The 25,252-nt window shown below is 35.6% G+C and overlaps 1 protein-coding gene across 1 annotated transcript in view; it reads left to right on the forward strand.

The window, feature by feature from the left end:
- The first annotated feature begins 3,417 nt into the window (after positions 1 to 3,417).
- Positions 3,418 to 25,252, forward strand: part of SAMSN1 (SAM domain, SH3 domain and nuclear localization signals 1) — a 49,464-nt gene continuing 27,629 nt past the window's right edge. Inside the window, exons 1-2 of the mRNA XM_032878020.1 lie at positions 3,418 to 3,573; positions 24,933 to 25,004. Of these exons, the coding sequence (XP_032733911.1) occupies positions 3,517 to 3,573; positions 24,933 to 25,004 (129 nt within the window). The 5' untranslated portion in view covers positions 3,418 to 3,516. The remainder of the gene's footprint in view (positions 3,574 to 24,932; positions 25,005 to 25,252) is intronic.

Raw genomic sequence — 25,252 nt, forward strand, 5'->3', positions numbered from 1 at the left:
ACAGCAGCCCCACTGAGCTTCTTTCTATAAATTTCCCTTCCCCATTCTGTAGAGAAAAACCTGCTCTGTGGAGCCAGAAAGAAAAACAGAACTGTCAAGTTTAAGTTGTTTTTATGATTGACTCCTTCTTTTCTTTATCACAAGTGACTACATTCTGTAGTTCTAAATGGAATATAATCCATTCTTTTCTGTAAGATAATCTATCTTACATTAAATGTTAATTTCAGAGTTGCACTCCATGATTACAATCTTATTTCTCTTATTTTTCAAGTTCTTGGAAGCTGTTTCTTTGTATTTTAGGTTATAGTTACTCAAACAGCTTTTGGTCATGGTCACCCCAGTAATACATGAAACATTAGATTTACTGTGACCAAGTCCAAATGTTGGAGGTGTACAGATTAAGGTTAATGTGGGGATCATAGTCCCATTTTAAAAGATGTGACTTGAAAACCCTCCTTCCTTTGGACATATGTGTCTAAAGTATAGAGTAGGATTAATCCAAACATTACTAATTTCAGTCTTCAACCTAATGGCAGGAAGCAAAGGAGGTCTTCCAACAATCAAGATACCAGAATCAAAGACATCAGACCCCATTTTCTTTTACTTATACTTTTCTGATTTGAATTTGATAATTCACTTATTAGCAATCCACTAACAAATATTTGTTAAACTGCTAAAATAATCTTCTATGGCCTCTTCATTTTCCCATAAAATACACCCCAGAGGCTGTTATTTGATTGCAATTTCTTTAAAATTTTGACTCAGCCTCTATGACGCAGAAATAGTGACCAGTACATATGCCACAAAGTCCCAGCCTTGTTTCACCATGCTGGGGTTCTAGGGCCATTAAGGTAATTTGTGAAAACAAAGCACCCGGACTGCTGTTTTGCAATTTTCCTGCTTCAGAAAAAGTCTTAAGCAACATGTGGGTTAGTGGTTTAATCATGATAGGAAGTTAGGTGTGTTCAATAATCTTGACCCCATTCTTGTCCTACCTTTGACTTTTTAGTTTGCTGGGTTATTCTGGTCACTCGTTAAGTATCCTCGTGGCCCCAGAATTCCATAACATAGTAGATAACTGACTTAAAAAAAAAAAAAGAGAGCAAGAGAGAGAGAGAGAGACAGACAGACAGACAGAGAAAACATGTGCTACCTTACCACCTGAGATTTTTGAGGACTAGGTCGTTTAACATAGATTGTGACAGGACTTCAAATGTCTTTGAATATCTCCAGAAAATATTTTTTTCCTGAGTAGTAGAGAAGGTTAGAAAATTGCTTCTCCCATCTGTGATTCTGAAGGAAAAGATTTCAGTTTTACTTATATTTTAAAGTATTTCTTGAGCGACTGGGTGTCTCAGTTAGTTAAGGGACTGCCTTCATCTCAGATCATGATCTCGGGGTCCTGGGATCGAGTTCCGCTTTGGGTTCCCTGATCAACTGGAAGCCTGCTTCTCCCTCTTCCACTCTCCCTGCTTGTGTGCTCTCTCTCTCTGTCTCTGTCAAATAATTAAATAAAATCTTTAAAAAATAAAAAAAATAAGAAAATAAAATATTTTTTAAAGTGTTAGTGATGGTAAAGTGCCTAGAGCCTAGAACTCATAAATTGTGATTTTGGACGAATTGCTCAAGTGTTAACACTTTTGAAAACTGTAGATAGTCTAGTCCATGTATGTCCTCATGAATGTGAGTGTTCTCTATTCCTTAGTTGTCATTGTAGAAGTATAACTTATAGCAAACACCACCCCAACCTAAATATTTGAAATCTCCGACTTTTTTAAGATCCCCCAAAAATTCTTGTCATTAGACATTCTATAAATGCTAAAGTCATATAATAAGTATGCTCTTTACTGATAATTCCTTTTATTGTCCCTAAAACTCTATGACTGTAGTAAGTGCAGGTACTATCATTCTCCTGTTGTCAATTAAACTCCACAATTGAATTAAATTTCTATTTACAGGTAAAGGAGGGGGCATGAGGGTGCAAATGTTTCTGTTAAGAAGTACATTTTTTTTCATGACTTTCAATTCCTGAAAAGATGAAACTAAGATATACTTAGGTCACTGCCTGAACCTAAGCCATGCTTCTAGGGAATTACCCAACCTCAGAGTCCTCAGTGTTATTTTGAAAATACCGGAGTGATCATTCCTAAAAATATAATTGCTCTTAATATGTAGTAGAAGAAGCATATTAGCCAGAATCTTAAGTGTATGTCTTTAATTCTATTATAGAGCATAAACAATTTTTAAGCTAGTCAAGAGGCATGATATACTGTCAAACAGTACACAACATGTAATTTAATATTCATTAAATGATTAGTGAAATTTGAACACTTAGAACTGGGCCTCAGGGAGGAACGGCTCTGAGGTATGAGGAAAGACTGAGAAATTAAGTCAGCTGGTTTTGACCTAGAGAAGCTGCTCGTTAAGAATATGGCACCACTGCTTTTCAACCCAGGGGTTTGATAAATGAAAATCTGGGTTGATTTTCTTAACAAGCCTGTTTTAATAGAGATGGAATTTTAGATGCTCCACAAGTCTCCCTTTGGTAAATCCCTTATTAACAAGAAAGCTTGAACTCTTTGCTTTTACTTTCTGGGTGTCTTGGTTTTGACATTATAATAAAAATGTTAAACCCTTCAGTTGGATGAGAAAAGTCTTTTTAAACCACATTAGCTCTATTCCAGGCCTATTAAATAGAGACTCTGGATGCTTCATTTGAAGGTACCATTGATCCATTGGCTCATCACTGGAATAACAATTATCTGTAGATGGCATTGCCTTTGCAGCAGAAAAGACACCCAGTTAAGGCAGGGTTCTGTTTCATTGCTTTCCACATTGGTCAGGGCTTGACAACATAGTTAATGTGTTTAAAAGGTAAAAATATGTATAATCATTGAATTCTGAAGTCATACTCTTCTTTATATTTATTTGAATCTCACCCATACTCTGTTTTTTAAGTATATGCATCTGTGCTTTAAGGATTAGTATTCCTCCTTACTATAAAATCTAGTTCATTTTGTCTTATGACAAAGTTTATTTGGAAGTATAAAATTGACTAACCTGAGTATTCTCTGCATTTTTTTAATAGTAAAATGCCCACATCTCAAGTTTTATTTCATTTATGGGTTCAGATATTTTCCTCCCTCTATCCATAGAATGTGTGATAGATTTCTATTTTCATATAAACTAAAAAAAGGAAAAAAAATCTTTATTCTGCATCCTTATGGCCTTAATGGTAACTACAGGCATGTAAAAGTGTAAGATTTAGGAATCTACCTCATAGAGGATAGCAGACACAGAACATGAGTTACCAAAAATTACCGTTTAAAAAAAAAAAAAAAAAAAAAAAAACTTTACCCATGTAGATGTGAAGTCATATCCTGACCAAAGGAGGAAGTGGCAGGTCACTGAGCTCAAACTTATCTGCTATACATCATTGACGGCACAGTGCTGACAGCCTTCAGTTGTTTCTGTAACAACAGAAAGCATACTTGCTTGGAGTAGTGTGAATTCAAAATGCTGAAGAGAAAACCATCCAATGTTTCAGAGAAGGAGAAACATCAAAAACCAAAGGTAAGGTAATTTCATACACAAACAAAATAAAACCATTTAAAAGAATACACACACGGGCGCGCGCGCGCGCACGCACACACACATACACACACACAACCACACACATTGTTCTTCTCTTGTTAGTCGTAAATCAATTCAACCCTAGGGTGAATGCCTCATGGCAAGCATGAAAAATGTTGAACTGCCAGAAAAAAAAAAAAAAAGAAAGAAAGAAAAGAAAAGAAAAATGTTGAATTGCAAATTTAAATAATACCTGTTAAATAATACCTGACAATTACTGTCTCTGTAATTTTATTTTATGGTGCATATTTGATCATTTACATTTGTAACTCAAGTTAAAGTAAAGTTGGAGCTCAGATCCAACTTCATGGAAATCAATTTGGTGGTCTCTGGAAGGTTGATATTATGAAATAGTCTTGAACATTTTTAATGACCATAAAGTTGTCAATGTCTATTTAACTGAATGAATTTTATCCCTCACATGTTCAGCTCTCATAATACTTTTAATTATGAGAAGATTGTGAAATAGAGATGTTTTGGCTAAAATATTTGCTTTTTTGTTTTTTTTTTGTATTAAAATATGATAGTTTGTTGAAAAGATTATTTTTCCTACTCTCACTTGAACTAACACTTTAATAGAGAGAGGATTGGGTTATATTTTTAAGAAGCATCAAAACCCCATATATTGATAGATTTATCAAATTGGTTCTATTTGGAATGTTATGCTGTTCTTGTCTTGACAATAAGCACCGCTTTAAAAAAAAAAGTACAGCATGAGATAACAAAGTTTAGATTCTATTGTAGAACTCTAAATTGGTTTCATTAATAACATGAGAGAAGCTATGAAATACTGGGTTCAAAGGTTTTTGCCAATACGTATACATTTCTTGAGTTCCCCAGATAAATAATATTTTTAATCCATTTGTGAACGAACCATAGCTGAGGTCAGATGTCTTTTTAGAGGACTGACTTATTATCTATTATTGGTCTTTATTTGTTTGGCACCCTTTCTGAGAGAAAGGAGTTGGGAATTGATTGTGAACTTCTAAATTGATGTGGCATTGAACAATGGTCAATATTTTATAAGTCTTTGCAAGTTACTCTACAACCTGTCTGAAGGAAACTAAAAAATAAAAGATTTCCAATCTTTAAAAACTAAGTCAAGCATCTTTACTTAAAAATACAACTGGGTAATGTATCATGATTTCAGTTTTTTTCCCTAATACAATAAAAACTCACAGCAATGTTCCTCAAAGAGAAAGAAAAATTTCTAATACCATCACTTCTATACTTAAGGTTAATTTTATATAGAATTTACTAAATTAAATGTAACTAATATTGAGTTGACAATAGTAGGTTTTAGGAAGATCGTAAAAGTTAATATGAAACAGAGGTTTGGGGTGCCTGGGTGGCTCAGTGGGTTAAAGCCTCTGCCTTTGGCTCAGGTCATGATCCCAGGGTCCTGGGATCGAGCCCCGCATCGGGCTCCCTGCTTGGCGGGGAGCCTGCTTCCTCCTCTCTCTCTGCCTGCCTCTCTGCCTACTTGTGATCCCTGTCAAATAAATAAATAAAATCTTAAAAAAAAAAAAAAGAAAGAAAAGAAACAGAGGTTTTCCTTTAAGTACTTAAAATCTGAAGTGAAAGTATTTCACAAGGACTGCATTATGTAGTGAGTTACTATCATATTTATGTCATTGAACTATTTTCAAAATAATACTGTAGTCTATCATCATCATTTGCCTTAATTGCAGGAACCATTGAAATGTAAGTGGAGTGTTGTTAATCTTTTTGACTTCTTTATTCCTTTAAATAAAAATATATTTGATAACACCTATCTGAGAATAAAATACATCACAGAGAATAGTCATATTGGGACATATTAACTTTTGTTGTGAATAACTTTTGTTGTGAATGAAGTCCCATTTTCCTTAGATGAGTGGTTTCACTCTCCATGAATTTGAAGAAATATGTGAGTGCATATGTACAAGTGTGTTTTTTGGATATTCCATGTCCACAAAGGTCTTTCTTTATATATATATATTTCCTTTCCTTTTCTAACCATTATAATTATGTCTTAGAAACAAATCATCTTCTATTCACATTTACTTATTTTATTGGGTAATTTTCTTTGTGAATTTTATGGAAAAACTGCAGAATCCCTAAAAGTTGAAAGATCTGCGTGTCATGACGATCTCTACAAATAAATGGCCAGTGGAATGAAGAGTGCAAATTCCTTCATCTACTGGAAGGGATCATATGGCCTGTGTCTAGAAAGATGGAATAGAACCATCAAGAAATCAGCCTGAATTATGGGGAATAACACAGTCTATGCTGATTAACTATGGGACCAAACAGTATTTCACATCTCCTGACCCAGAAAGACATACTCCTTGCACTATACTCTTTCAGAATATCTGAGAGAGATTTTCTTGTCTTTTATTGGGAACGCTACAGTAGGTAAAGAACAACAGCATTAAAAATGAGAAAACCATTACTGAACCATCTAGTTTGTGTTAACTCCTGTGCTAATTATAGTTCAGGTGACCTAGTACCCAATTCGAAGGGTGAATGCATATTATACCTAATGTTGCCTCAGATAAAAATTATGGAACTGTTCATTTGAAAAGGAAATCAATGGAGACGGACTTTGTTATGAGTATTTTTAAGTAGGTCCCACAATTGTGAGAAAATTCAAAACATTCATGGATATAAAATATAGCAATAGATTTTATGAGCCTATATACAAAATGATTTATTATTTTCTTAAATTCACAAGTCTTATCAATAGACATGTCTGCAACTCAGAAAAATAATGAAAACACATGTTAAGATATGGTTTTACTGTCTTTAATTTTATAATAGGACCAATAGTATTCATATCTGTTATAAGGGATTCATAGGGTAGGTTAAGGGAGTAAGACCAGAGATATTCTATAAGGAAAACTGGGAGGGCTTTGGAGAATTATTACCAGAAAACCCCACTATGTATATTGGAATGTTAACAAATTCTAGAAAGTTTCATTTGTGTCTCAGAACTCTCTATGGTGTATATAGCTAAATTCCAAATTAATAAAGAAATTTGATTAATAATAGCTAAGAATTCTACATTTAGATTAATCACTCAAAAATAGCCTTGCTTAACATACATACAAGGTTCTGTACTTTGGTTTTTGAAGTTTGTTTTTGCTTTCTCATCACTACTTCCCACTGCTGATAGTAATTTTAAAAAATTTTAAGCGTATCTAGGATTCAGAATTGATAAGATATAATCTCACTACACTCTATAAATGCTTAAATTATAGAACATGATTTTCCGTGACTGTTTTTCCAGCTGAAATGTTTTATGTTTCTATATTTATTGTGAGTTTTTTATACATTATTTAATATTTAATTTTTTTTTCAAGATTTTACTTATTTATTTGAGAGAAAGAGAGCATGAACAGGGGAGGGGCAGAGGGAGAAGCAGACTCCCCTCTGAGCAGGGAGCCCAATGCAGGGTTTGATCCCAGGACCCTGAGATCATGGCATGAGCCGAAGGCAGATGCTTAACTTACTGAGCCACTCAGGTGTCCCTAGTATTTAATATTTCTAGCAACTCTGTGAATCACTCTTACATAGCTGCACAGATGAGAAGACATAGAGAAGATTAATTAACTTGAGCAGAGACAGTCAGATGAAAAATAAAATTGTGTGATGTGGAATATATATGTCAGTTTCCAGTACTCCTGTTCTTAATTATTATGCTGCCATTACTAGCATAGGAACTGTAGATATGACTCCTATTTCTGTCTTAATTACCAAATATATTTTATGGAAACCAGGAAGAACATATGTTCAAGAGCCTCCATAAGCTGGAAAGGAATTTGGAAATCCTCCATTCCTATCTCTGATTAGATAGAAGAATTCCACCAGCAAAATCCCTCCCGGTGTCCACTCAAGCTTCAAAACTTACACATGTAAAATAATAACAACTTTTAAATTTTTCTAATGTTCAAATTGTCAAAAAAAATCATGACCTAATAATGAGATTAAGTTAACCACAAATCGCCCTCCTGCCCTCAACATACCACCATCAGTGTAGTAGGCCCCTAACAAACATGTGTAGAGTGAATGGATTTTCTTGCATCTACTCTGTGTATCCTGGTTCAAGTATGGATACCCACGAACGCAGTGCACTTTCATTTCCTTTGGTACTAAGTCTGAGTGTGTCCATAAGTTTATATGTATACGTATAAATGCAACTGTAATTCATTTCCAAGTTTTATTTTAAGGACCCTAAGGTAGCAAATGTTTTACAAGATTCTCTGGAGAGGCCGACCTTTACATAACCATAGACCTTTGTTCCAGGTCAGGGATTACGGCAGAAACTTCGAAAATAGAAAAAGAATAGATAAATGAAACTTTGCAACTGTAATTAGAAGAACTTGGCCTTTATTCGGCTGGGATTAATGATCTGTGTTAATAAATTTTAACAGGATTTTTTTTTTTTTTCAAATAAAGGAGATTCAAATACCACTGTTATTTTAAAGGGAAACACTGGAATAATGGCAGTTCTGGAAATAGCTTTTTTTTTTTTTACCATATTTTTAAATCTAAAGTACATACTAAATGAGACACCATTAGTGTCACAGATGCTAATTTTCACTAGCAATGACTGAAGTGGCATTCTTTCCCATTTGCATTTGATCCTAGCAATGATGAGAGGTGATGAGTTGATTATGAGCTGTTTTCACTGCACTGCCCGCTGTGCAAATTTATGCTCCTAGACAAGGATGACACATAGTTGTGGCATTAAAGAGCTTTCTTCATCACTTTTCCTATCAGGACTGCTGAGATACATTTTAACTCTTCTCTAACCAGGTATAAGAAAAGGGAAGAAATGTTCACATGTACGGGTGCTTACTTTAGGCCAGGCAGTCACACAAGGGGCTTATGGCATTGTCCCTCCAGTTTACAGGAAAGAAAATAGTCCTGTATATGTGAAATATTGTCCTCAAGGTGTCATAGCTAGTAAAACATATATATATATTTATATATTCAAGATTATAGGAACAGCTTTTCTTCTTCTAAACTTGTGGATTTCCCCCCATTACTTCTTTTTGCTCCTTCATCTGGTGTGTAATTTCGGACTTTAATTTAGATAAATTCAGTCGAATGTTTTGGCTTTTCAAACAAAGTGATCCCAAATAAGATATATGATATACAATGGAAAAAGTACTTTAAATTTACTTTTTCCACTTGAAAATGATGGGTGTAAATTAATGTTTATTTTTACTTTTGGTTAATACTCCTCTCCACACCCGAAAAAAATCTCCCAAATCGTTCTCTTCATTTATGTATTTAGTTAGTATTTACCTCACCTTCGTTTTCCAAGAAATGGTTAAATTATGATCCAAAGCCAAAATAAAAATATTCAGGAGAGAACTGAGTATAGATCATGTTAAAATGTATCACAGGACCACCAAGGTCAAGTTGAACGTGGATCTAAGTGCCCGCTGCTCAGTGTGGTCATACAGACCAGGAGCTCTGGCATTTTAGGAGTCAGCTACAAGTGCCGACTCTCTGGCCTTCCCCAAACTTATTAAATCAGAACATATTGTAACTAGATACCTATGAGTTCTTTGAGAACTTTAAAGTTCAGAAATGATGTTTGCATTGATGGTTCTCAAACTAGGTTGCACATTTGAATCACTGAAGAACTTTAAGAAATACTAACGATGGGATTCCATCTTGAGATGGAATCTGAATGTGCCTGAGCATCAAGAATTTTTAGTTACACAATCTGGAAACATTTTTTCTATTAATCTTTTCAAAAGACTTAGAAGGTAATTGATTAATCCGTTCCTTCCTTCCTTCCTTCCTTCCTTCCTTCCTTCATTCATTCATTCTTTAATACAACAAATACCTCTTGAGTGCTGACTATAGACAATACAGACCTTATGCTGGGAATGTAGTGGTGAATAAAATAAAGATCCCTGCCCTCGTAGAACTGACATTTACTGGGGATGACACACAACAAGCCAGATAAATAAGTTAAATATACAGTATGCTAGGTAACGGTAAGTGCTAAAAGTGGGAGGGTTACAAACTACCAGGAAAGATTTGGTAAGAATGGGACATTTGAAAAAGAACCAGAAGGAAATGAAAGAGCTGCGCACGAGTTTGACTGATGTAATTATATTCCAGGCAGAAGGGAGAGCAAGTTAAACAGCCTTGAGGCTTGAGTGTGTTTGAGAAACAGTGGAACAGAGTGCACAAAGGGAAGAGTGTTCCCAAACAGCAGAGTCATAGAGGGCTTCTAGGTCATTATAAAGATTTGGGCTAATATTGAAAACTTTGGAGAAAAGAAGGATCTGGGTTACATGTTAGTGGGTTTATTCCATCTTTTGGTTTTCAAATACACTGACAAGACTTGGAAAATAGGGAGAAGAGACCCGTTAGGAGGCTCTTACAGAAACTAGGCAAGAGATGGTGGTGGTTCACACAAGGTGAGTGGCCGGGTGGTTGTTGAGAAGATGAATTTGGGACCTATTTGTACATACTGTGTCCATTTAAATATGTACAGGAAACTTAACCACACCACCTGTGCTGAAAAATGTGAACAGAAAGGCCACCACTGCCCTACACTGCTCTTTGCTTCTAATAATTGGTGCCCACATTCCCAGGAGAAATGCCTATATTTCTCTGTCATGGCCACCAGAAATTCACACCAAAATTCATGTGCAGCTTCCCCAAATTTTCTGCTCTTTCTCCAAACTACAATTTCTTGTTGAGCTTAATTCTCATTTCTAGTACATCTCAAAATCAGAAGAGATGAACAAATAATTTGTTCATTTCATCATGTTTAATTGTTTGGAAGAGTCTAATAATTTTAGCTTTGAAAACTTTTCTCCAAACAAAGCACTACTTCATTCTCACCTTCCCATTTTAGAGAATATGAATCTATAATCCAGTTGTATTGCAAGCAAGTAGCCAAAAAAGTAGGGCCAAATAGGTTGGCTAAACATGAAAAACAAACAACAAAAAAAACAAAAGCAAAAACAAAACAGTGTCCACACAAGCATACAGGAAGTTCAGGAGACAAATGGCTGAGAGAATGACAGAAGTGTAGCCTCCCTTTCTTTGGAAATTTGGATATTATATCCTATGGGAAGAGTATCAAGTCACTACTTTGAGTACCAATGCACTGGATTTGTTAAAAATCAATTTAATGAAACACATCTCTTTAATCTTTCTTTGCCTTGCTTTGGAGACAAATGGCTTCATTATCCCTGAAGATTGTGTTTTTTTTCCCTAATGGAATCAACTCCATACTCTACATATCCAAGTTTCCCAATTTAGCATTACCAAACTGATCCATTTCTCTTCCTTTCTAGTATTAAGGATTTAGGTGAACTTTTAGAAACAAGACATTCATAATTAGCTTCTTAGCAGAGAACAAAAATGTCCTACATTAAGAATTGATTAATAAGAACAGAAGAGGTTTTTAAGCTGTCTCTAGTGGTAGACGAAGTGATTCTTCTATACATAGAGAGAGCCATTTGTCAGCACAGCTGGTCATGTCTCCTTTCTCCCCCCACGTGATGAGCCTTAGAAGTTTTACTTCACAGGCAGGAGTTTGCTGGGGTTGCCATTGCAAAATACAATGGGCTGGAAGGCTTAAAAAACAGAAACATATCCTCTCACAAACTGGATGTTGGAAGTCCAAGATCAGGGTGTCTGTGGGGTTGTTTTCCTCTGTGGGTCATGAGGGGACGATCTGTTCCAGGCCTCTCTCAGTGGCTTAGAGATGGCCACCCATTACTCCTCTTTACTTAGTCATTCCTCTGGCCATGTACACCCTGGTAGACATCTCTCTTTATGCACCCAAGTCTCATTTTCTTATAAGGACTCCAGTACGATTGGATTAGGGCCTACCCTAACAGCCCCATTTTACCATAATCACCTCTTTAAAGGCCGCATGTCCAAACGTAATCATAATCTGAGGTACGAGGGATTAGGTCTTGAACATACACATTTGGGGAAACTCAAAATTCAGTTCATTATATAGTCCGTGAAATTCTACTAATTCAAAGTGAGGATTTGATTTTTGGCTGCTTCCTTCCTTCCAATGACCCTAGATCCCTCTTTACTTCCAGTTGGCCAGTCCCCTCATTCAGCCAGCCCCACTGACCTCATGACAGTGGCTCTCTTTTACCCACACTGTCCAGTCTTTTTCCTTGTTCTTTCCTTCCATCCAAACCTACCTCCGCTACATCCCACAAGGCCTCTACTAAGAATCACTGAAAATTAATAAAAGTAAAACTTCTGCTCTGCCCTCTTGGCCAGTGGCTTTCTGGCTACAGATTAAAATCACCTTTCTAGCTAGACTGTTAAACCCTCAACAAAGCCTCCACCAAGTAGCCCAAGGCAATGTCCTAGAGGACATCATGGCAGAGCAGTAGGGAACACAAACTAAAGTCACATAGACTTAGTTTTGAAGTCCTATTTTGATTATCTTCTCACCAGGGGACATTGAACATTTTATTAAGCCCCTTTTGAGTCTCAGTGTGCTTATCTGAAGAAGGGGTGTATTAAAGTCATGTAGGATGGATGAGAGGATTTTGCTAATTACCATATGGAAATTTTCTAGCACATTGTACATGGTCCATTAATAATCTCACTCTCCTTTCTGTTTTCACAGTGACTGTTCCACATTTCTATTATTTCTTGTAACACAGTTTATTCCAATATGCCCTCCCAACCAGAGTTATCATCAAGAACAGGGGATGTACCTTATGCATATTTGCATCCCTGGAATTTTTGCTGGGGTACAAGGGGGACTAAACTCAATCCGCCTGACTTTCAGACTCCACGTGTTTCCTATTATACTTCGGCTACTGCCAAAAATATTTATCATACAGAACATAGTCAGGATTTCTCAGTGTGTGTACAATGAGTGTGAAATGACTAATGGATAATATTAGTCATCTAAAAAGTGCTCTACTCCAGGACATAGTTTACAAAGGGGTTGCTGACAAAGATCTGGGCAACACCCACGTGAAGCAAAGGAACCATTCTTAGAATCAGAATGTAATGAAACAAAACAATAATTAAACATGGCAATTTAATATAGCTGATGAGTTAAAAAAAAAAAATAGCAAAGGTGCTTGCTTTGCCGGAAGCCTAGAAAAGAGTGGAAGAGTAGAATTATGTCAATATCAGCAGAACAACATAGATCAACCAAAGCAAATATTCCATTTGGCTCAGTGGACTTGCTCACTTAGTAAGATAAGTAATTCAGGATTTGTAGTTTCCTGTGTCTAGCCCTGGGTGCCACCTAGTTACTGTAGCTTTATTCCACTAAGGAAGCAAACTTCCAACAATGATCTTGTGTCTCCTATAGTGTTTCCTCCAGGGGAGAAAATTCTTTGATAAGTGAACAAGAACATGTATTCTTCTTGACGGTTGAATTTCCAATACCCTACCAATACTTGCCATTGCCGTTTTTGGTATCTTATTAGTTGAGTTTATGAGTCAGTCCCTAAGAGATTATTTCAGAAAGATTGAAAAACAAAGTTTCTATACCTGATGAAGTGAGGGCCTGCCATTGGACATGGAGACCTAGCCAAGAAACGGGCTTCCTAGGAAGGATGAGCCTGAGTGGCCACCTGGCCCCACCTTTTCTCTACATACATACAATGGAGACAACTAAATATAAAATAATGAAGTTCCCTTTCTACATTTTTCATAATTTAAATTCCTGACATAAGATTTAAGGCAGCTTTACCTTGTAGCAAATTCTATTTTATACCATACATAGTGATATGTCTAGGCATTAATCTGGATATTTGGTTTAAATTTTTTTTCTGAATATTTCACATGGTTACAGCTATGCAACTTTGATTTTTCTCATTAAGTAAAAGTAACAAAATGAGTAATTAAATATACAAATTATACAATGCTAGTTATTATACAGCTATCATCTTCTAAGGCCATCTACGTTTCAAGTTACTTTAATATTAAGAATATCTCACTATAATTAGTTATCAATTTTAAAGCAGGCCATTACCTATAAAACAAATATTTATACCAGATTTCTAATTTTGAGAGAAATTTCCAAGATAAATGGTCTCGTCAGACATTGTAAGTTAAAGAATTATCAACAGAGTTCATTCCTATCTATCGTTACATTTCAACATCACTGTTACCCTTCAGTATAATGAACTATTTAAATAGCCAAATCAAATTTGCTGAAAGGTGAATGGGACTGATCATAAGGAAGTTACAGAACCCTAACATCTCTTCCAAATATCCTAGCATGAACTTACTATTTTTTTCCCACCTATTCTTTCCTTGTTTGGGATTACAGATTGTATATTTGCCCCACATAAACATGTCTGTTCTTACTAAGGAAAAAACGTTTAAATTCCTAACCAAAGTGGCAGTGGGTGCTGCCTGAGATGGGAATGTTTATAAGCTTTATGATATTAACTGCAGCACTCAACCTCAGGTGGCATAAAGCATGCAAAAAAGAACTTTCTGTCAGTTTTATTATTTCTAAAAAGGTTCCCCTTGAAGCAGAAGAGTGACCTTGCTCTGCTGAGTTGACATATGCCACTGGATTAATGGTCGAGCTCTGCTGGAGGGAAGCTCACGGAAACATTACAACTCTAGAAGCTGGGCTGGCGGTGACCATTAATCAGGGGGACCAAAATCATGCATCAAACACACTCATTTAAAAGTAGTAAAAATGACTTAAAAAAAAAAAAACTTTTTGAGAATTAGCTTATTGTTTGTCATTACTTGTGTTCAAGGAGATCACTGCATGACTAAAATATCCCTTGAGGAGACCTTTAGAAAGGTTATTATGTACCCAGAGGCCACATGAAGACAGAGGACATAGAAGACTAATGGAAGTAACTGATTTTTTGTTCCAGAGAATTTGAGGGGAAAGTTTATTCAATTCTGGATTCTGTTTTCCCAGCTTAATTTTCATTCCTTTATTTAAACACGATTTCAAAACAATGATTATTTTGGTTCTTTGTGATGACTTTATTTGTTAAACTGGAGTAACTCGGTTTCGTGGTATAAACATTTGATTGGTGAATATGTTGGGAAATTTTTCAGGAACCTAAAGTTTAGTCAACATCCAACTGTTATGTTCAAAAGTATCTTAACAGACTAAAAAGTACATTCTTCCACCATGTGTCAGCTAATGAAGCATTTTCATGACTTTTCCTCTCTCTGATTATTGAAAAGAAAAAAAGAAAACTAAGTCTAAGTTCATTAAAAGGTAGAAGAGCGGAAGAGGCATTTGTTAAGAAAACCAGAATTTTGGGTGCCTGGGTGGCTCAGTGGGTTAAGCCTCTGCCTTCAGCTCAGGTCATGGTCTCAGGGTCCTGGGATCAAGTCCCACATTGGGTTCTCTGCTCAGCAGAAAGCCTGCTTCCCTCTCTCTCTGCCTACTTGTGATTTCTCTCTCTGTGTGTCAAATAAATAAATAAAATCTTAAAAAAAAAAAAAAAGAAAGAAAGAAAACCAGAATTTTGATACTTAAGATAATGGTCAATATAGGAAGGCCTGTTATGATTAATACTTGAAAATTATTCTTCTCCAGGGTGCCTAGGTGGCTCTGCTGGTTAGGCCTCCAACTTTTGATCTCAGCTCAGGTCTTAATCTCAGGGCTGTGAGTTCAAGCCCTAGTGTGGAGCCTACTTAAAAAAACAAACCAACCAAAATAACAACAACAACAATGCAAATTATTCTCCTGGGGTGCCTGGCTGGAACATGTGACTCTTGATCCCAGGGTTGTGAGTTCAAGCCCCACACTGGGCATGGAGCCTAGTTTAAAAAAAAAAAAAAAAAAGAAAAGTAAGAAAATTGTTCTCCTAAATAACTTTCCTTTACATCATACTATTACCTTCATTAGCCGTACCCTACACAGGAGGATTATTTATACAGTTATTTATATATGTATTTATTTCTATAAAGATTATTTACACAGTTCATTTGCAAGATTATTTGTTTTTGAAGTTTAGTTATAGAATGAAAATAGATAATTATGGGTCAGCAATTAAAATATTTAATACTTGGCTATAAGTAAGAAAAATCTAATATGCACACAATAGAAAGCCAATTTCTATTATGGAAGAATAATGCTTATTTTTTTTCATTGGATATTTGAATCATCTCTATTTGGTTATCATCTGCTCTCTCTCAAGCTACTAGATAACAAAATTAGTAATGAGAAATTTGTGCAGGCAAGTTACTTAGAGTAGGGATGGTAAATACATCAAACATGTTACCTGTAATTCCTTACTCCTATCCCCACCACCCTCCCTAAAACACACACTATCTTCTGTAACAATTGCTGACACAGTTGATCATGACCTCTTTCACTCTAACCCTGAAAATGGCCTCAGAACCCTTCTCAATACAGCTCTTTATTAAATTTTCAACAAACTATCTGTGCTGGTGCAAGAATTGAAAACTTATTGGTTCTGAGAGACAGTTCTTCCAGATAATGGAAAAATCCTAAACAAATATTCCTGTACTGAATACACAACACTTATAGTGACCAAAATTATTATGTTCCCTAGAAACAGCCTTTCTCTCCCTTGAAGATTTTAGAAAATAACTAGACACATTTTTGTTACCCAGTGTTTCACTTAATATAAGTGAGTGGTCCATCACCTTTGTGTTATTTTGTCATCATTTTAGCAATCACCATCTTTGGGTTTGGAGATTTCTAAAGAGTCTCTTGGTTAACAACTACATAATCTCTTAGGATAAATAACTTTTGAGACAAATTCGAACTATATTGATTTCAATTGATTTTTTAAAATTTCTCAACGTTTTAATGTCCCTTTCTTTAGACTGACTATAAATAATAAAGGTACAGACATATGTCTACAAAATGCCCTTCATGTACTAAGTAGTCAGTGCAAATAACTATTCATAAATGGATGAATATAAATTTCGAAGTTGATGTCTATTATACGTTATTAAGTTCATTTATTCTGTGAATAAATATAATCTGCTTTAGGAACTGCTTCTATATTTGTATACCATGCATTTAAATATGGTTTTACTTAGCATTTAGGGATTGAAGTTATTAGGTTGATGGCAACAATAGAGTATAAATTCCTCCAGGATGGATTCTTGTCTTATTCATACAGACAGCCTGACCCCAAGCATAAAGTTTAGCCAAAGAAGCCACTTAATATATTTACATTGAGTAGTGTAATGCAACACCTTATAGTCTGCAATTAAACACCAGTAAATTATGTTCCTTGGCTATAACATGATCAAATCATAATTTGCTTTTGGGTTAACCATGAAAAATATGGCTTTTGGACAGTTAACTTGAAAAGGAATGCGGGATTTGTCATCTGCTGTGGTTTTCCCAAGGCTCACAACTGTAGGATTTTTCTGCATAGATACTCTAGCACTTAAGAATGGGAGCGGTCAGCGTGTGCTAACCGGGGCACACACTGGCATGTGATCTCCTAGGGAAGGAGGGACTGGATCCTGCTTTTGAAAAATGGACTGGATCTGAGTGGGTGGAAAAAAAGAGCAAAGACATTTCTTGGAAAACAACAAACAAAATAGAAACAAACAAACAAAAAAAAACAAAAACAAAAAACCAGCAGGAGCAACAGCTTAGAAAAATAAGTGAATGTGTCCTTTCTGCCAGTTCTGCCCAATCAGACTGACTACCATTACCTGATACCATGGGGAATCATGAAAGTGCAGCATGCTGAGCTCAAGCTTTATTTTATTGACTAAGGAAGAGCTACTTCAACTCTTTGAGCCTCAGTTTTCCTCCTCTGTTTTCCTAGCCATCAGTTTTCCTAGCTCAGAGGGTGATTACGTTTATTTAATGAGATAATCAGAGACAGATCCCTTGGCATGGAACAAATCCTCAGTAACCATCATAAGAACAGGGAGCAAGCTTTTACATTTTGAGAGGAACAAAATGAAAAGAATCGGTATTTTTGAAAATTAATTCAATGGGTGGTGTTAGATAACTGGAAAGGCAAGAGTTTAGGGACTGAGAAGTTAAATGTTAGCGCCTTGGCTCGGGACTGGGGTTAGAAGGACATATTTGACTAGCAGTAATGAAAATAAATGCCTACAGTAGAGATTTCAAGAAAGAACTGAGCAGATGTGGAGGCTAAAAGAACGTGTGTGCGATATACTGCATTTTGCATTATGTGTCCGAACTCCTCAAAGTGAGCAAACACAGATTTCCACAAGGGCAGGCTCAGAAGATAGAATCAAAGCAGATCCTCAGGGGCCACTGGATATATAAGCAGAGAGAGCCTTTGGTTGGCACATCGGCCTTCCAGCCTGAAAGCAGGCAGAGAGGCCACTGTGGGCTTAGAGCAGCTATGAACATGGGTTCCCTGGAGAAATTCTTGAAGATTGCAAGGAAGCCATGGTCTAATGAAACAATTCCAGGAGGATCAAGAGGGACCATTTAGTAGTTAGAGAAAGAGAAATAAGGAATAAACTGTGAGCTGTAACAATAGTCTAACAGTGAGTGAGCCAAGCAGAAGTTTTGCAATAGGGAGAAGCTGAGCAGTCCAGGGTAGCCTGATCATGGCCACATTTTTTTAAAGTTTTTTTTTTTTTTTCAATCTTCTTTTTATTCTATAGGGTTTTATAGGAATCGGTGATATCAAGTGACTGAACTTTTGCCACATTAAGCCTTTTACCTGAAAACAAGATATTTAAGACGTAGCACTACTACGTCTTTTAAAACCTCTTTTCAGCTCAAATAGAATATCCTAATTTCTATTCAGTTCTTAAAACTGCAACCTGACTTACAGTCTATGGATGTAAGTAAATTGTGGCATACAGCAATAAATCCTGCAGAGAAGCAACTGAGAATTTTAAACATCTGAGTCTTTTTTACTCACAAAACTTGTTTTGTTACATTAAACAGGCAGATTTGAATAACCACTCTTATAGGTTATGGATCATTTTGCATTGATTTTTTGTTGTTGTTCTAGTTTCTTTCTTTTGAGGCAGTTTCAATTTGCACAAAAACATCTCTAGGGGCACATCAACTTTTGAAAGTAGAGCTTTCGCTTGGAAATTTTGACACAACTTTCAACTCTTTGGGTGGAATCAGAATCTGCACTTCCTTTAGGTATTTTGCAGTTGACAGAAAAGATACTGAACCAGAGAGATCAAGTGAACTCATTTTGTCCTGAGTCCAGATCTACATTAACAATATGTAGAGCACTGCCATATGTTTCAGATTGGGTGGCCTTGACTCCAGGTTAAGTTGTCGCTGTTGAAGGTTATGTCTCACAGTTCCAGTTGTCTCTTACTCGTCAACCCCCTAACACAAAACCATCTTCCATCGACACCACATGAGTGTCATTATTTAACACTGAGGCAATCCTAACAGGTTATTTTAAGTGAGTTAAATTTGTTTAACACTCTTGAAAAGATCTCAGCACCTGAGTTAAGTTAGAACAATTAAATCCTCGAATGTCTTTGGATAAAAGCTGACAATTTATTGACATTTAACATACTATTATTATAGAATATTCATACAAGCACATGTTGAAACAATTCTGATTTTCAAGAGCATATTACTAACCATCGCTCTATGTGCAATATTTAGAAGATGTGAGAACTCATTGGCAGAGAGTGTGTAATCCTTAATTTGCCAGTGTATTTCAAAATACTGCGGATGTCTGACTCAGATATGTAAATTTTTTCTTTGAAATAGACTGTGAAACTTTTCCACCAGTGCCTTACCAGTCATGCTGGAGATAAGATTTTACTTGAAGACCCTCAAAGTTGATGGCTGGTTAAGAAATGAAAATAAGGGTCAAGTTGTCTTGGTTTTGGTCAAAAGGTTGATTTGTGTTTCCAAAAAGAGACCCCCAAGTGCTCTTCATGTTGATAAATTTAGGCTGGCCGTTGTTCTAAGAATCCTATTCAGTTCCGTTCGTTCGATCAAGATAACTTTCCAAATTTCCATCCTGCTCAGATAGCAAGTTTCTTTGAAAATAGAAGACAAGATCGAAACTTTGGAATGGGATGGCATAGTTGAGAGTACATCCGGGTGGAGAAGTGAAAAAAAAAGAATTTATTTTTGCAAGTTCTGGTTCCTGTAAATTTCCTCACTGAGAAGGACTAGATCATTTCTAAGAACATTGTCAGCTTTATATCATGACATGACATTCTGTAGTAATTTGATTTGTTATACAAAACTAGGGGAAAAAATGTGACTAACAAAACAATGAATCGTCTTAAGTTCTTTTATATTATTCATGCTTTGTTTAGGGACACACACAGATGTGTTCAAACACCCCCAATGACACTATTCAGCCCTTTTTTGGTGGAAGCCAAGTAGAGTAAGTAGAAGAAAGTAATCTGTATCCTATAATTGCAGAGAATCGGGCAATCTAATAACGTGCATCTATATCAGAAAGTTGACTGTTCTAAAATCAACTTGGAAAGCAAAACTTTATTTTCTCCTTCAGTATGTCTGTACTTTCAAACAACTATGATGAAATCAATATGAATTATATTTTTACACATTGGTTCCTTAGAAACTTGTGTAACCATTACCTTTTGTTTAAAGACTATTTTTTAGGCAGTTTTAGAGTCACAGCAAAATTAAGAGAAAAGTAGTTTTTCCGTGTACCTCCTAGCCCCTGCATATGATTAACTCTTATTTATTACATACTACATAGGTATGTTTATCTTTCCTTTTTTTTTTTTTTTTTTTTAGCCCAACATTATACTATGGGAAACTTCAAGCATATGCAAAAACAGAGTAGTACAGGGGTGCCAGGGTGGCTCAGTGGTTAAGCGTCTGCCTTCCACTCAGGTCATGATCCCAGGGTCCTGGGATCAAGCTCCATATCCTGCTCTCTGCTCAGTGGGGAGCCAGCTTCTCCCCTCCCTCTGCCGTTCCCCCCATTTGTGTGGGTACACTCTCTCTCTCTCTCTATCAAATAAATAAATAAATCTTAAAACAAAAAAAAACAGAGTAGTACAATCTACCTCATATCTCCATCACCCAGTTAACCATTAAATAATGGCCAGTCATGTTTCTTCTTCATGCCCACACACTTGCATTAGGTTATCTTGAATTATAAGTAAAAAATAACAGTACTTCCTCAATATCATCAAATAGCTAGTTTTTTAAAAAATTTCCTCAGTTGTGTCCTGGCTGCTTTTGCTACAGTGGTTTCTTTGATCTATATCTAAACAAGATCCATGAGTTGTATTTGGTTAGACGACTCTTAGAGGTTCTTAGTCTTTCTATCGATCAGTCAAAGAAACCTAGTTATTTGTCCCGTAGATTTTCTTACTGTCTGGATTTTTCTGATTGACTGCATCTTTTTGGTGCCATTTAAAATGTTCCTTTGTCCCTATATTTCCTATAATCTAGTAGTTACATACAGAAGTTTGGTGTGATTGCGCTTTTTTTTCCCCTAAGACTGCCTCACTGGTGATATTAGGTCCTACTACTAGGAAGCCCATATTCTAGATGTCTCTTTTTATAATTCTTGTAGCCATCAAGGATCATCACCAAGATCCTTTATTGCCATCAGGGGTTTATGAAACAGTGACTTTGTCATTTCATCATTTCTAACTGATTAGCTTGAATATACACACACACAGAAAAAGATAATTTTTCCTCATTAACTATTTACTCTGAAATATGTTTCATAAAAGAAGAGCACCTCGAATGCTTATGTCCTTTCCTTTATTTGCCAGTTTTCATGATATAACTATAATGTTTCCAAAAGTGATCACTGATTTTTTTTTTTCCTTTTGGTATCATGAACTCACCAACTTTCATATATTAGATGCATTTCAATATTCATTTATTATTCTTATTGATATGAAAATTATCCCACCTTTGGATACAATCTACTCCAGTGAGAATAGTTTCAATATGGCCCCTGTGTTGTTTTGATATGGGCTTAGTAGTCTTTAGTAGTACTAGTACTACTACTAGTACTTAGTAGTACTAAGTTCAAAGACTTAGTAGTCTTTAAAAGACCACTTGCTCTATGCCATGAACAATATGAGAATTTGGGCTGAGAACCTTAACTCCAATGTCATTAACATCATTACTTATTTTTATGGTCCCTCAACATATGTATTTATATATGTCAGTATTATTAATAAAAATATGATTACTGAAAACAGGTTAAAATTTAATTTGTCATTGTTTTTTGTGCTTGGGATAGTCAAATCATGGTTCTTAAAAGTCATTTAAAATAATTCCTCTCTCTAAGCCACAAATTCAATATAGGATTAGGTTCATTTGTTTTTTATTTAGAATTTTTAGGGATCATTTTTTATTTTTGTTTAATTCTGTTAAAAATAAGTAAAATTTACATGGTTTTAAAGCCAAATCTAAAAAGGAGGTCTATTCAAAGAAGTCTGTTTCCTCTCCTTTTTCACTTTGCTCATTTTGCCCCATATGTATTCACCTATATTAAAACACAAACATCTATTTCTACCCTTAGATAAATGACATCCTACTATGTACATTTTTGTCTACATACATTGGGCTTTTTTCACTTCTACCATATCCTGGAGATCATTCTGCAGAAGTATAAAGAGATGCATTTCAACTTTATGTAGTTACACACTGTTTCATTGTTTGGATTTACCACGCATTATTCAATCAGCCCCCTCGATGAGCATTAGGGTTTACAGCTTTTTTATAATATAGAAGTTTTATAGTGAATGTGGATTCGTAAGTCAGTTTACAGCTAAGTGTGTGTCTCTGGTACAGATGTATAGGAATGGAATTGCTGGGTCAAAGGGCAAATACATATATAATTTTACTAGTTTCACCAAATTACCCTCCACAAATGTGCTATTTCACAAATGCATATTTAATTGCACAAGGAGAGGCTGTATAAATATAGAGAGAGTAGAATTAAAGACTAAATATGATCTAATGTCAACAGATACAAAGAATTATCTAAAATACTAATTGCATTTTAAGTTACCCTTCCCGTTGATAGCTATTCATTCACAGAACAGCTCTGTCTTGATGAGAGCTTCCGTAACAAGATAGTATTTGCCAAATCTAATCCATTATGATTAGATGATGCAAAATTATTGATATTCAAACACATTCTCTTTTATAAAGGGGTAATATCTAGGAAGCCAGCTTGCTTCCACATGATTCACCTTTTCATTGAAAACTTAACAGGAGTAAAATTATAAATTTGTTCGTTGTGCATACCTCACAGTAGACATTAGCCCTTTTCATCATAAGCCATAACCTATACATTATGAAACCATCTCAGAAAGTCACTAACTTTTAGACTAGAGAATAATGAAATTTTAAAAACATCATTTTAAATACTTAGATTTGCTTTTTAATGGTGTCTTATCATGGATTGATATTACACTCCTTTGGTTTAAAGCTGTTGAGTGATTTGCAGTGAGATGACTGAGAAAACCCAAAGTAATAGTCTAAAGACTTCTTAAACCACTGCTGCTCTTTATTGATATAATGAGGGGAGAATTAATTTTAAGAGGTGGTGACTATTGATTACTTAATGGCAGAAGATAGTGTTGAGAAATGCTGAAGTGAGCCTATTCTGTGCCCTCCTGGGCAATAGGACCCCATTATCCAGTGGAGGAAATCATGCCGTAACCCTCATTAATATTTAATAGGCAGGACGCAGGCTGGATGCAAGCAGCCAAATTGCCCTAGGCATAGGCTCCAATAGGCCATCAGAATGTTTCGAGTATATAAAAGAGTAACAGATTTCCCTGGGTTCAGATTGTTTATAAGTAGGACAACAGTACACTCAATTCCCTTTTGTGATCTCTGGGCCATGATGGCCTCATGGAAATGCCTACTAGGCGAGCTAAAGCGGTTAAGGCTCTGGGAAGTCATTCTAGGTTAGTAAGCCCTGCCTGGGAAGACTTAGTATTTTCCAGTGTGGTTCTCAGTTTCAGCCCTACTCTTTCTGTCTTCTCGCCACAAGCTGAAGGGCTTGTTCAGCAGGGGTGGCGAGTCAGCAAAAGGCGTTAATTGTGTCTAACACAGCCATCATCCTTGGGGCGATATTACGTATCACACCGTCTATCAAGCTAACCCCTTGTCACACGTCAGGATCTTTTTATTTGGGCTCATTTAAAAGGGAAACAAGGAGTTTTAAAGATAGCTGGTGGAGAAACAAGACTGTAGGAGTGCTTGTAAGAAGGAGGAGCCTTTCAAGCTGACTTGCACTAAACGGGGCTGTGGCTTCTGAAAGGACAAGACACGGTTTTATAAATTACTGGCTCCCTTTGTTAACTTTTCAAATTACCAGGTTATTTTTCAGTACCAGCAGCTTATTCTGAAAATATTGTAAGCTTGGAATGAAATTAAGTTCTTGAGCCAGAACATATTCTTGGGATTTATGGCTACATAAAGGACACAACATCAAGATACCCACCACTCCAAACAATGTATAAAATTAAACAGATAGTGAAGAAATAGCCATTTCTTTTTTTTTACTCAATGACTCTAAAGATTATTGAGAATGTACTTAGGAGAATCATTTACTGTAACATATGAGGAATTATTTATAATTACCTGCCTAGAAAGAGTTACATAAGAATAAAAATTTAGCTTTGTAGGCAGAAAGTATCCAAGGGAATAAGTCTTCTATTAACATATTGAGCTTTTTCTGAAAACCAGTGAATGAAATTGACCCAGAGGTCTCATTGTAATTCCATGCTAAGTGTGGACAAATTCAGTTTTACTTCCAACCTTAGACTGGGCATGCCTAAATGCTGCTTTTAATTTATTAATAGCTCTATGTGTATGCCTTCTCTGACACCAAGTAGAAAGTCTCAAATTATTATGTTATCAATGATAAATGGATTTGTGTTCATTTTTGTTTTTTTGGCAAATACAATCTTTATGCGGCATACTGCAGTGGCTCTACTCAGATTTTTTGTTTGTTTCGTTGTTATTTATTACTTGGTTGGTTAGTAATACATGTCATCCCATCGTGGAAATCGGTTGGGGCTAGCTTGCTTCAAGAAGGCTTAGCTTAGAATTCATAGATTCTTCAGCTGCCATTCCCAAGAGCAGACGTAACACTATAAATTGAAAATAATTTAATAGATTTTCTTCAAGGTTCTAAACACTATAACATAAAACTTATGAAGGCATTTTGTCAACTGTAAATATTGTAATGTTAATAATAGTTATACCTTCAATGCCTTTAGATATTCCAGAGAGAAGAGCTTTTTTAATCCTATATTTGCAAATATACTGATGCTTATGGAGCCATAATCTAATATATTTAGCAATTTTTTCAGTGAAAGTCACAAATCCTAAATGTCCTTTCCTTTCCTTTCCTATTTTATAGCGCAGCAGCAGTTTTGGGAATTTTGATCGTTTTCGGAATAATTCCATTTCAAAACCAGATGATTCAACTGAGGTTAGTATTTTATTACAATTTTATGGATGTTATGAAAGCACATTAGGAAAATTTATGAAGTCAATATCACTTTTGCAAAATACCATAAGAAAAATAAGTATATTTAAAAATCGCAGTCTTGCCTATATTTTTGTAATAAAGGAACAAAGAACTACTTAGTACCTAGTTACCATGCTGGGTATTAAAAGTAAAAAGCTCTCTAAGAAGCCTAACACTAGGAAAAGCAGAACATGAACTTAAGAAGAGAG

This window comes from Lontra canadensis, unplaced genomic scaffold, assembly GCF_010015895.1.
Source record: "Lontra canadensis isolate GAN:19392208 unplaced genomic scaffold, GSC_riverotter_1.0 scaffold62, whole genome shotgun sequence".
Lineage (NCBI taxonomy): Eukaryota > Metazoa > Chordata > Mammalia > Carnivora > Mustelidae > Lontra > Lontra canadensis.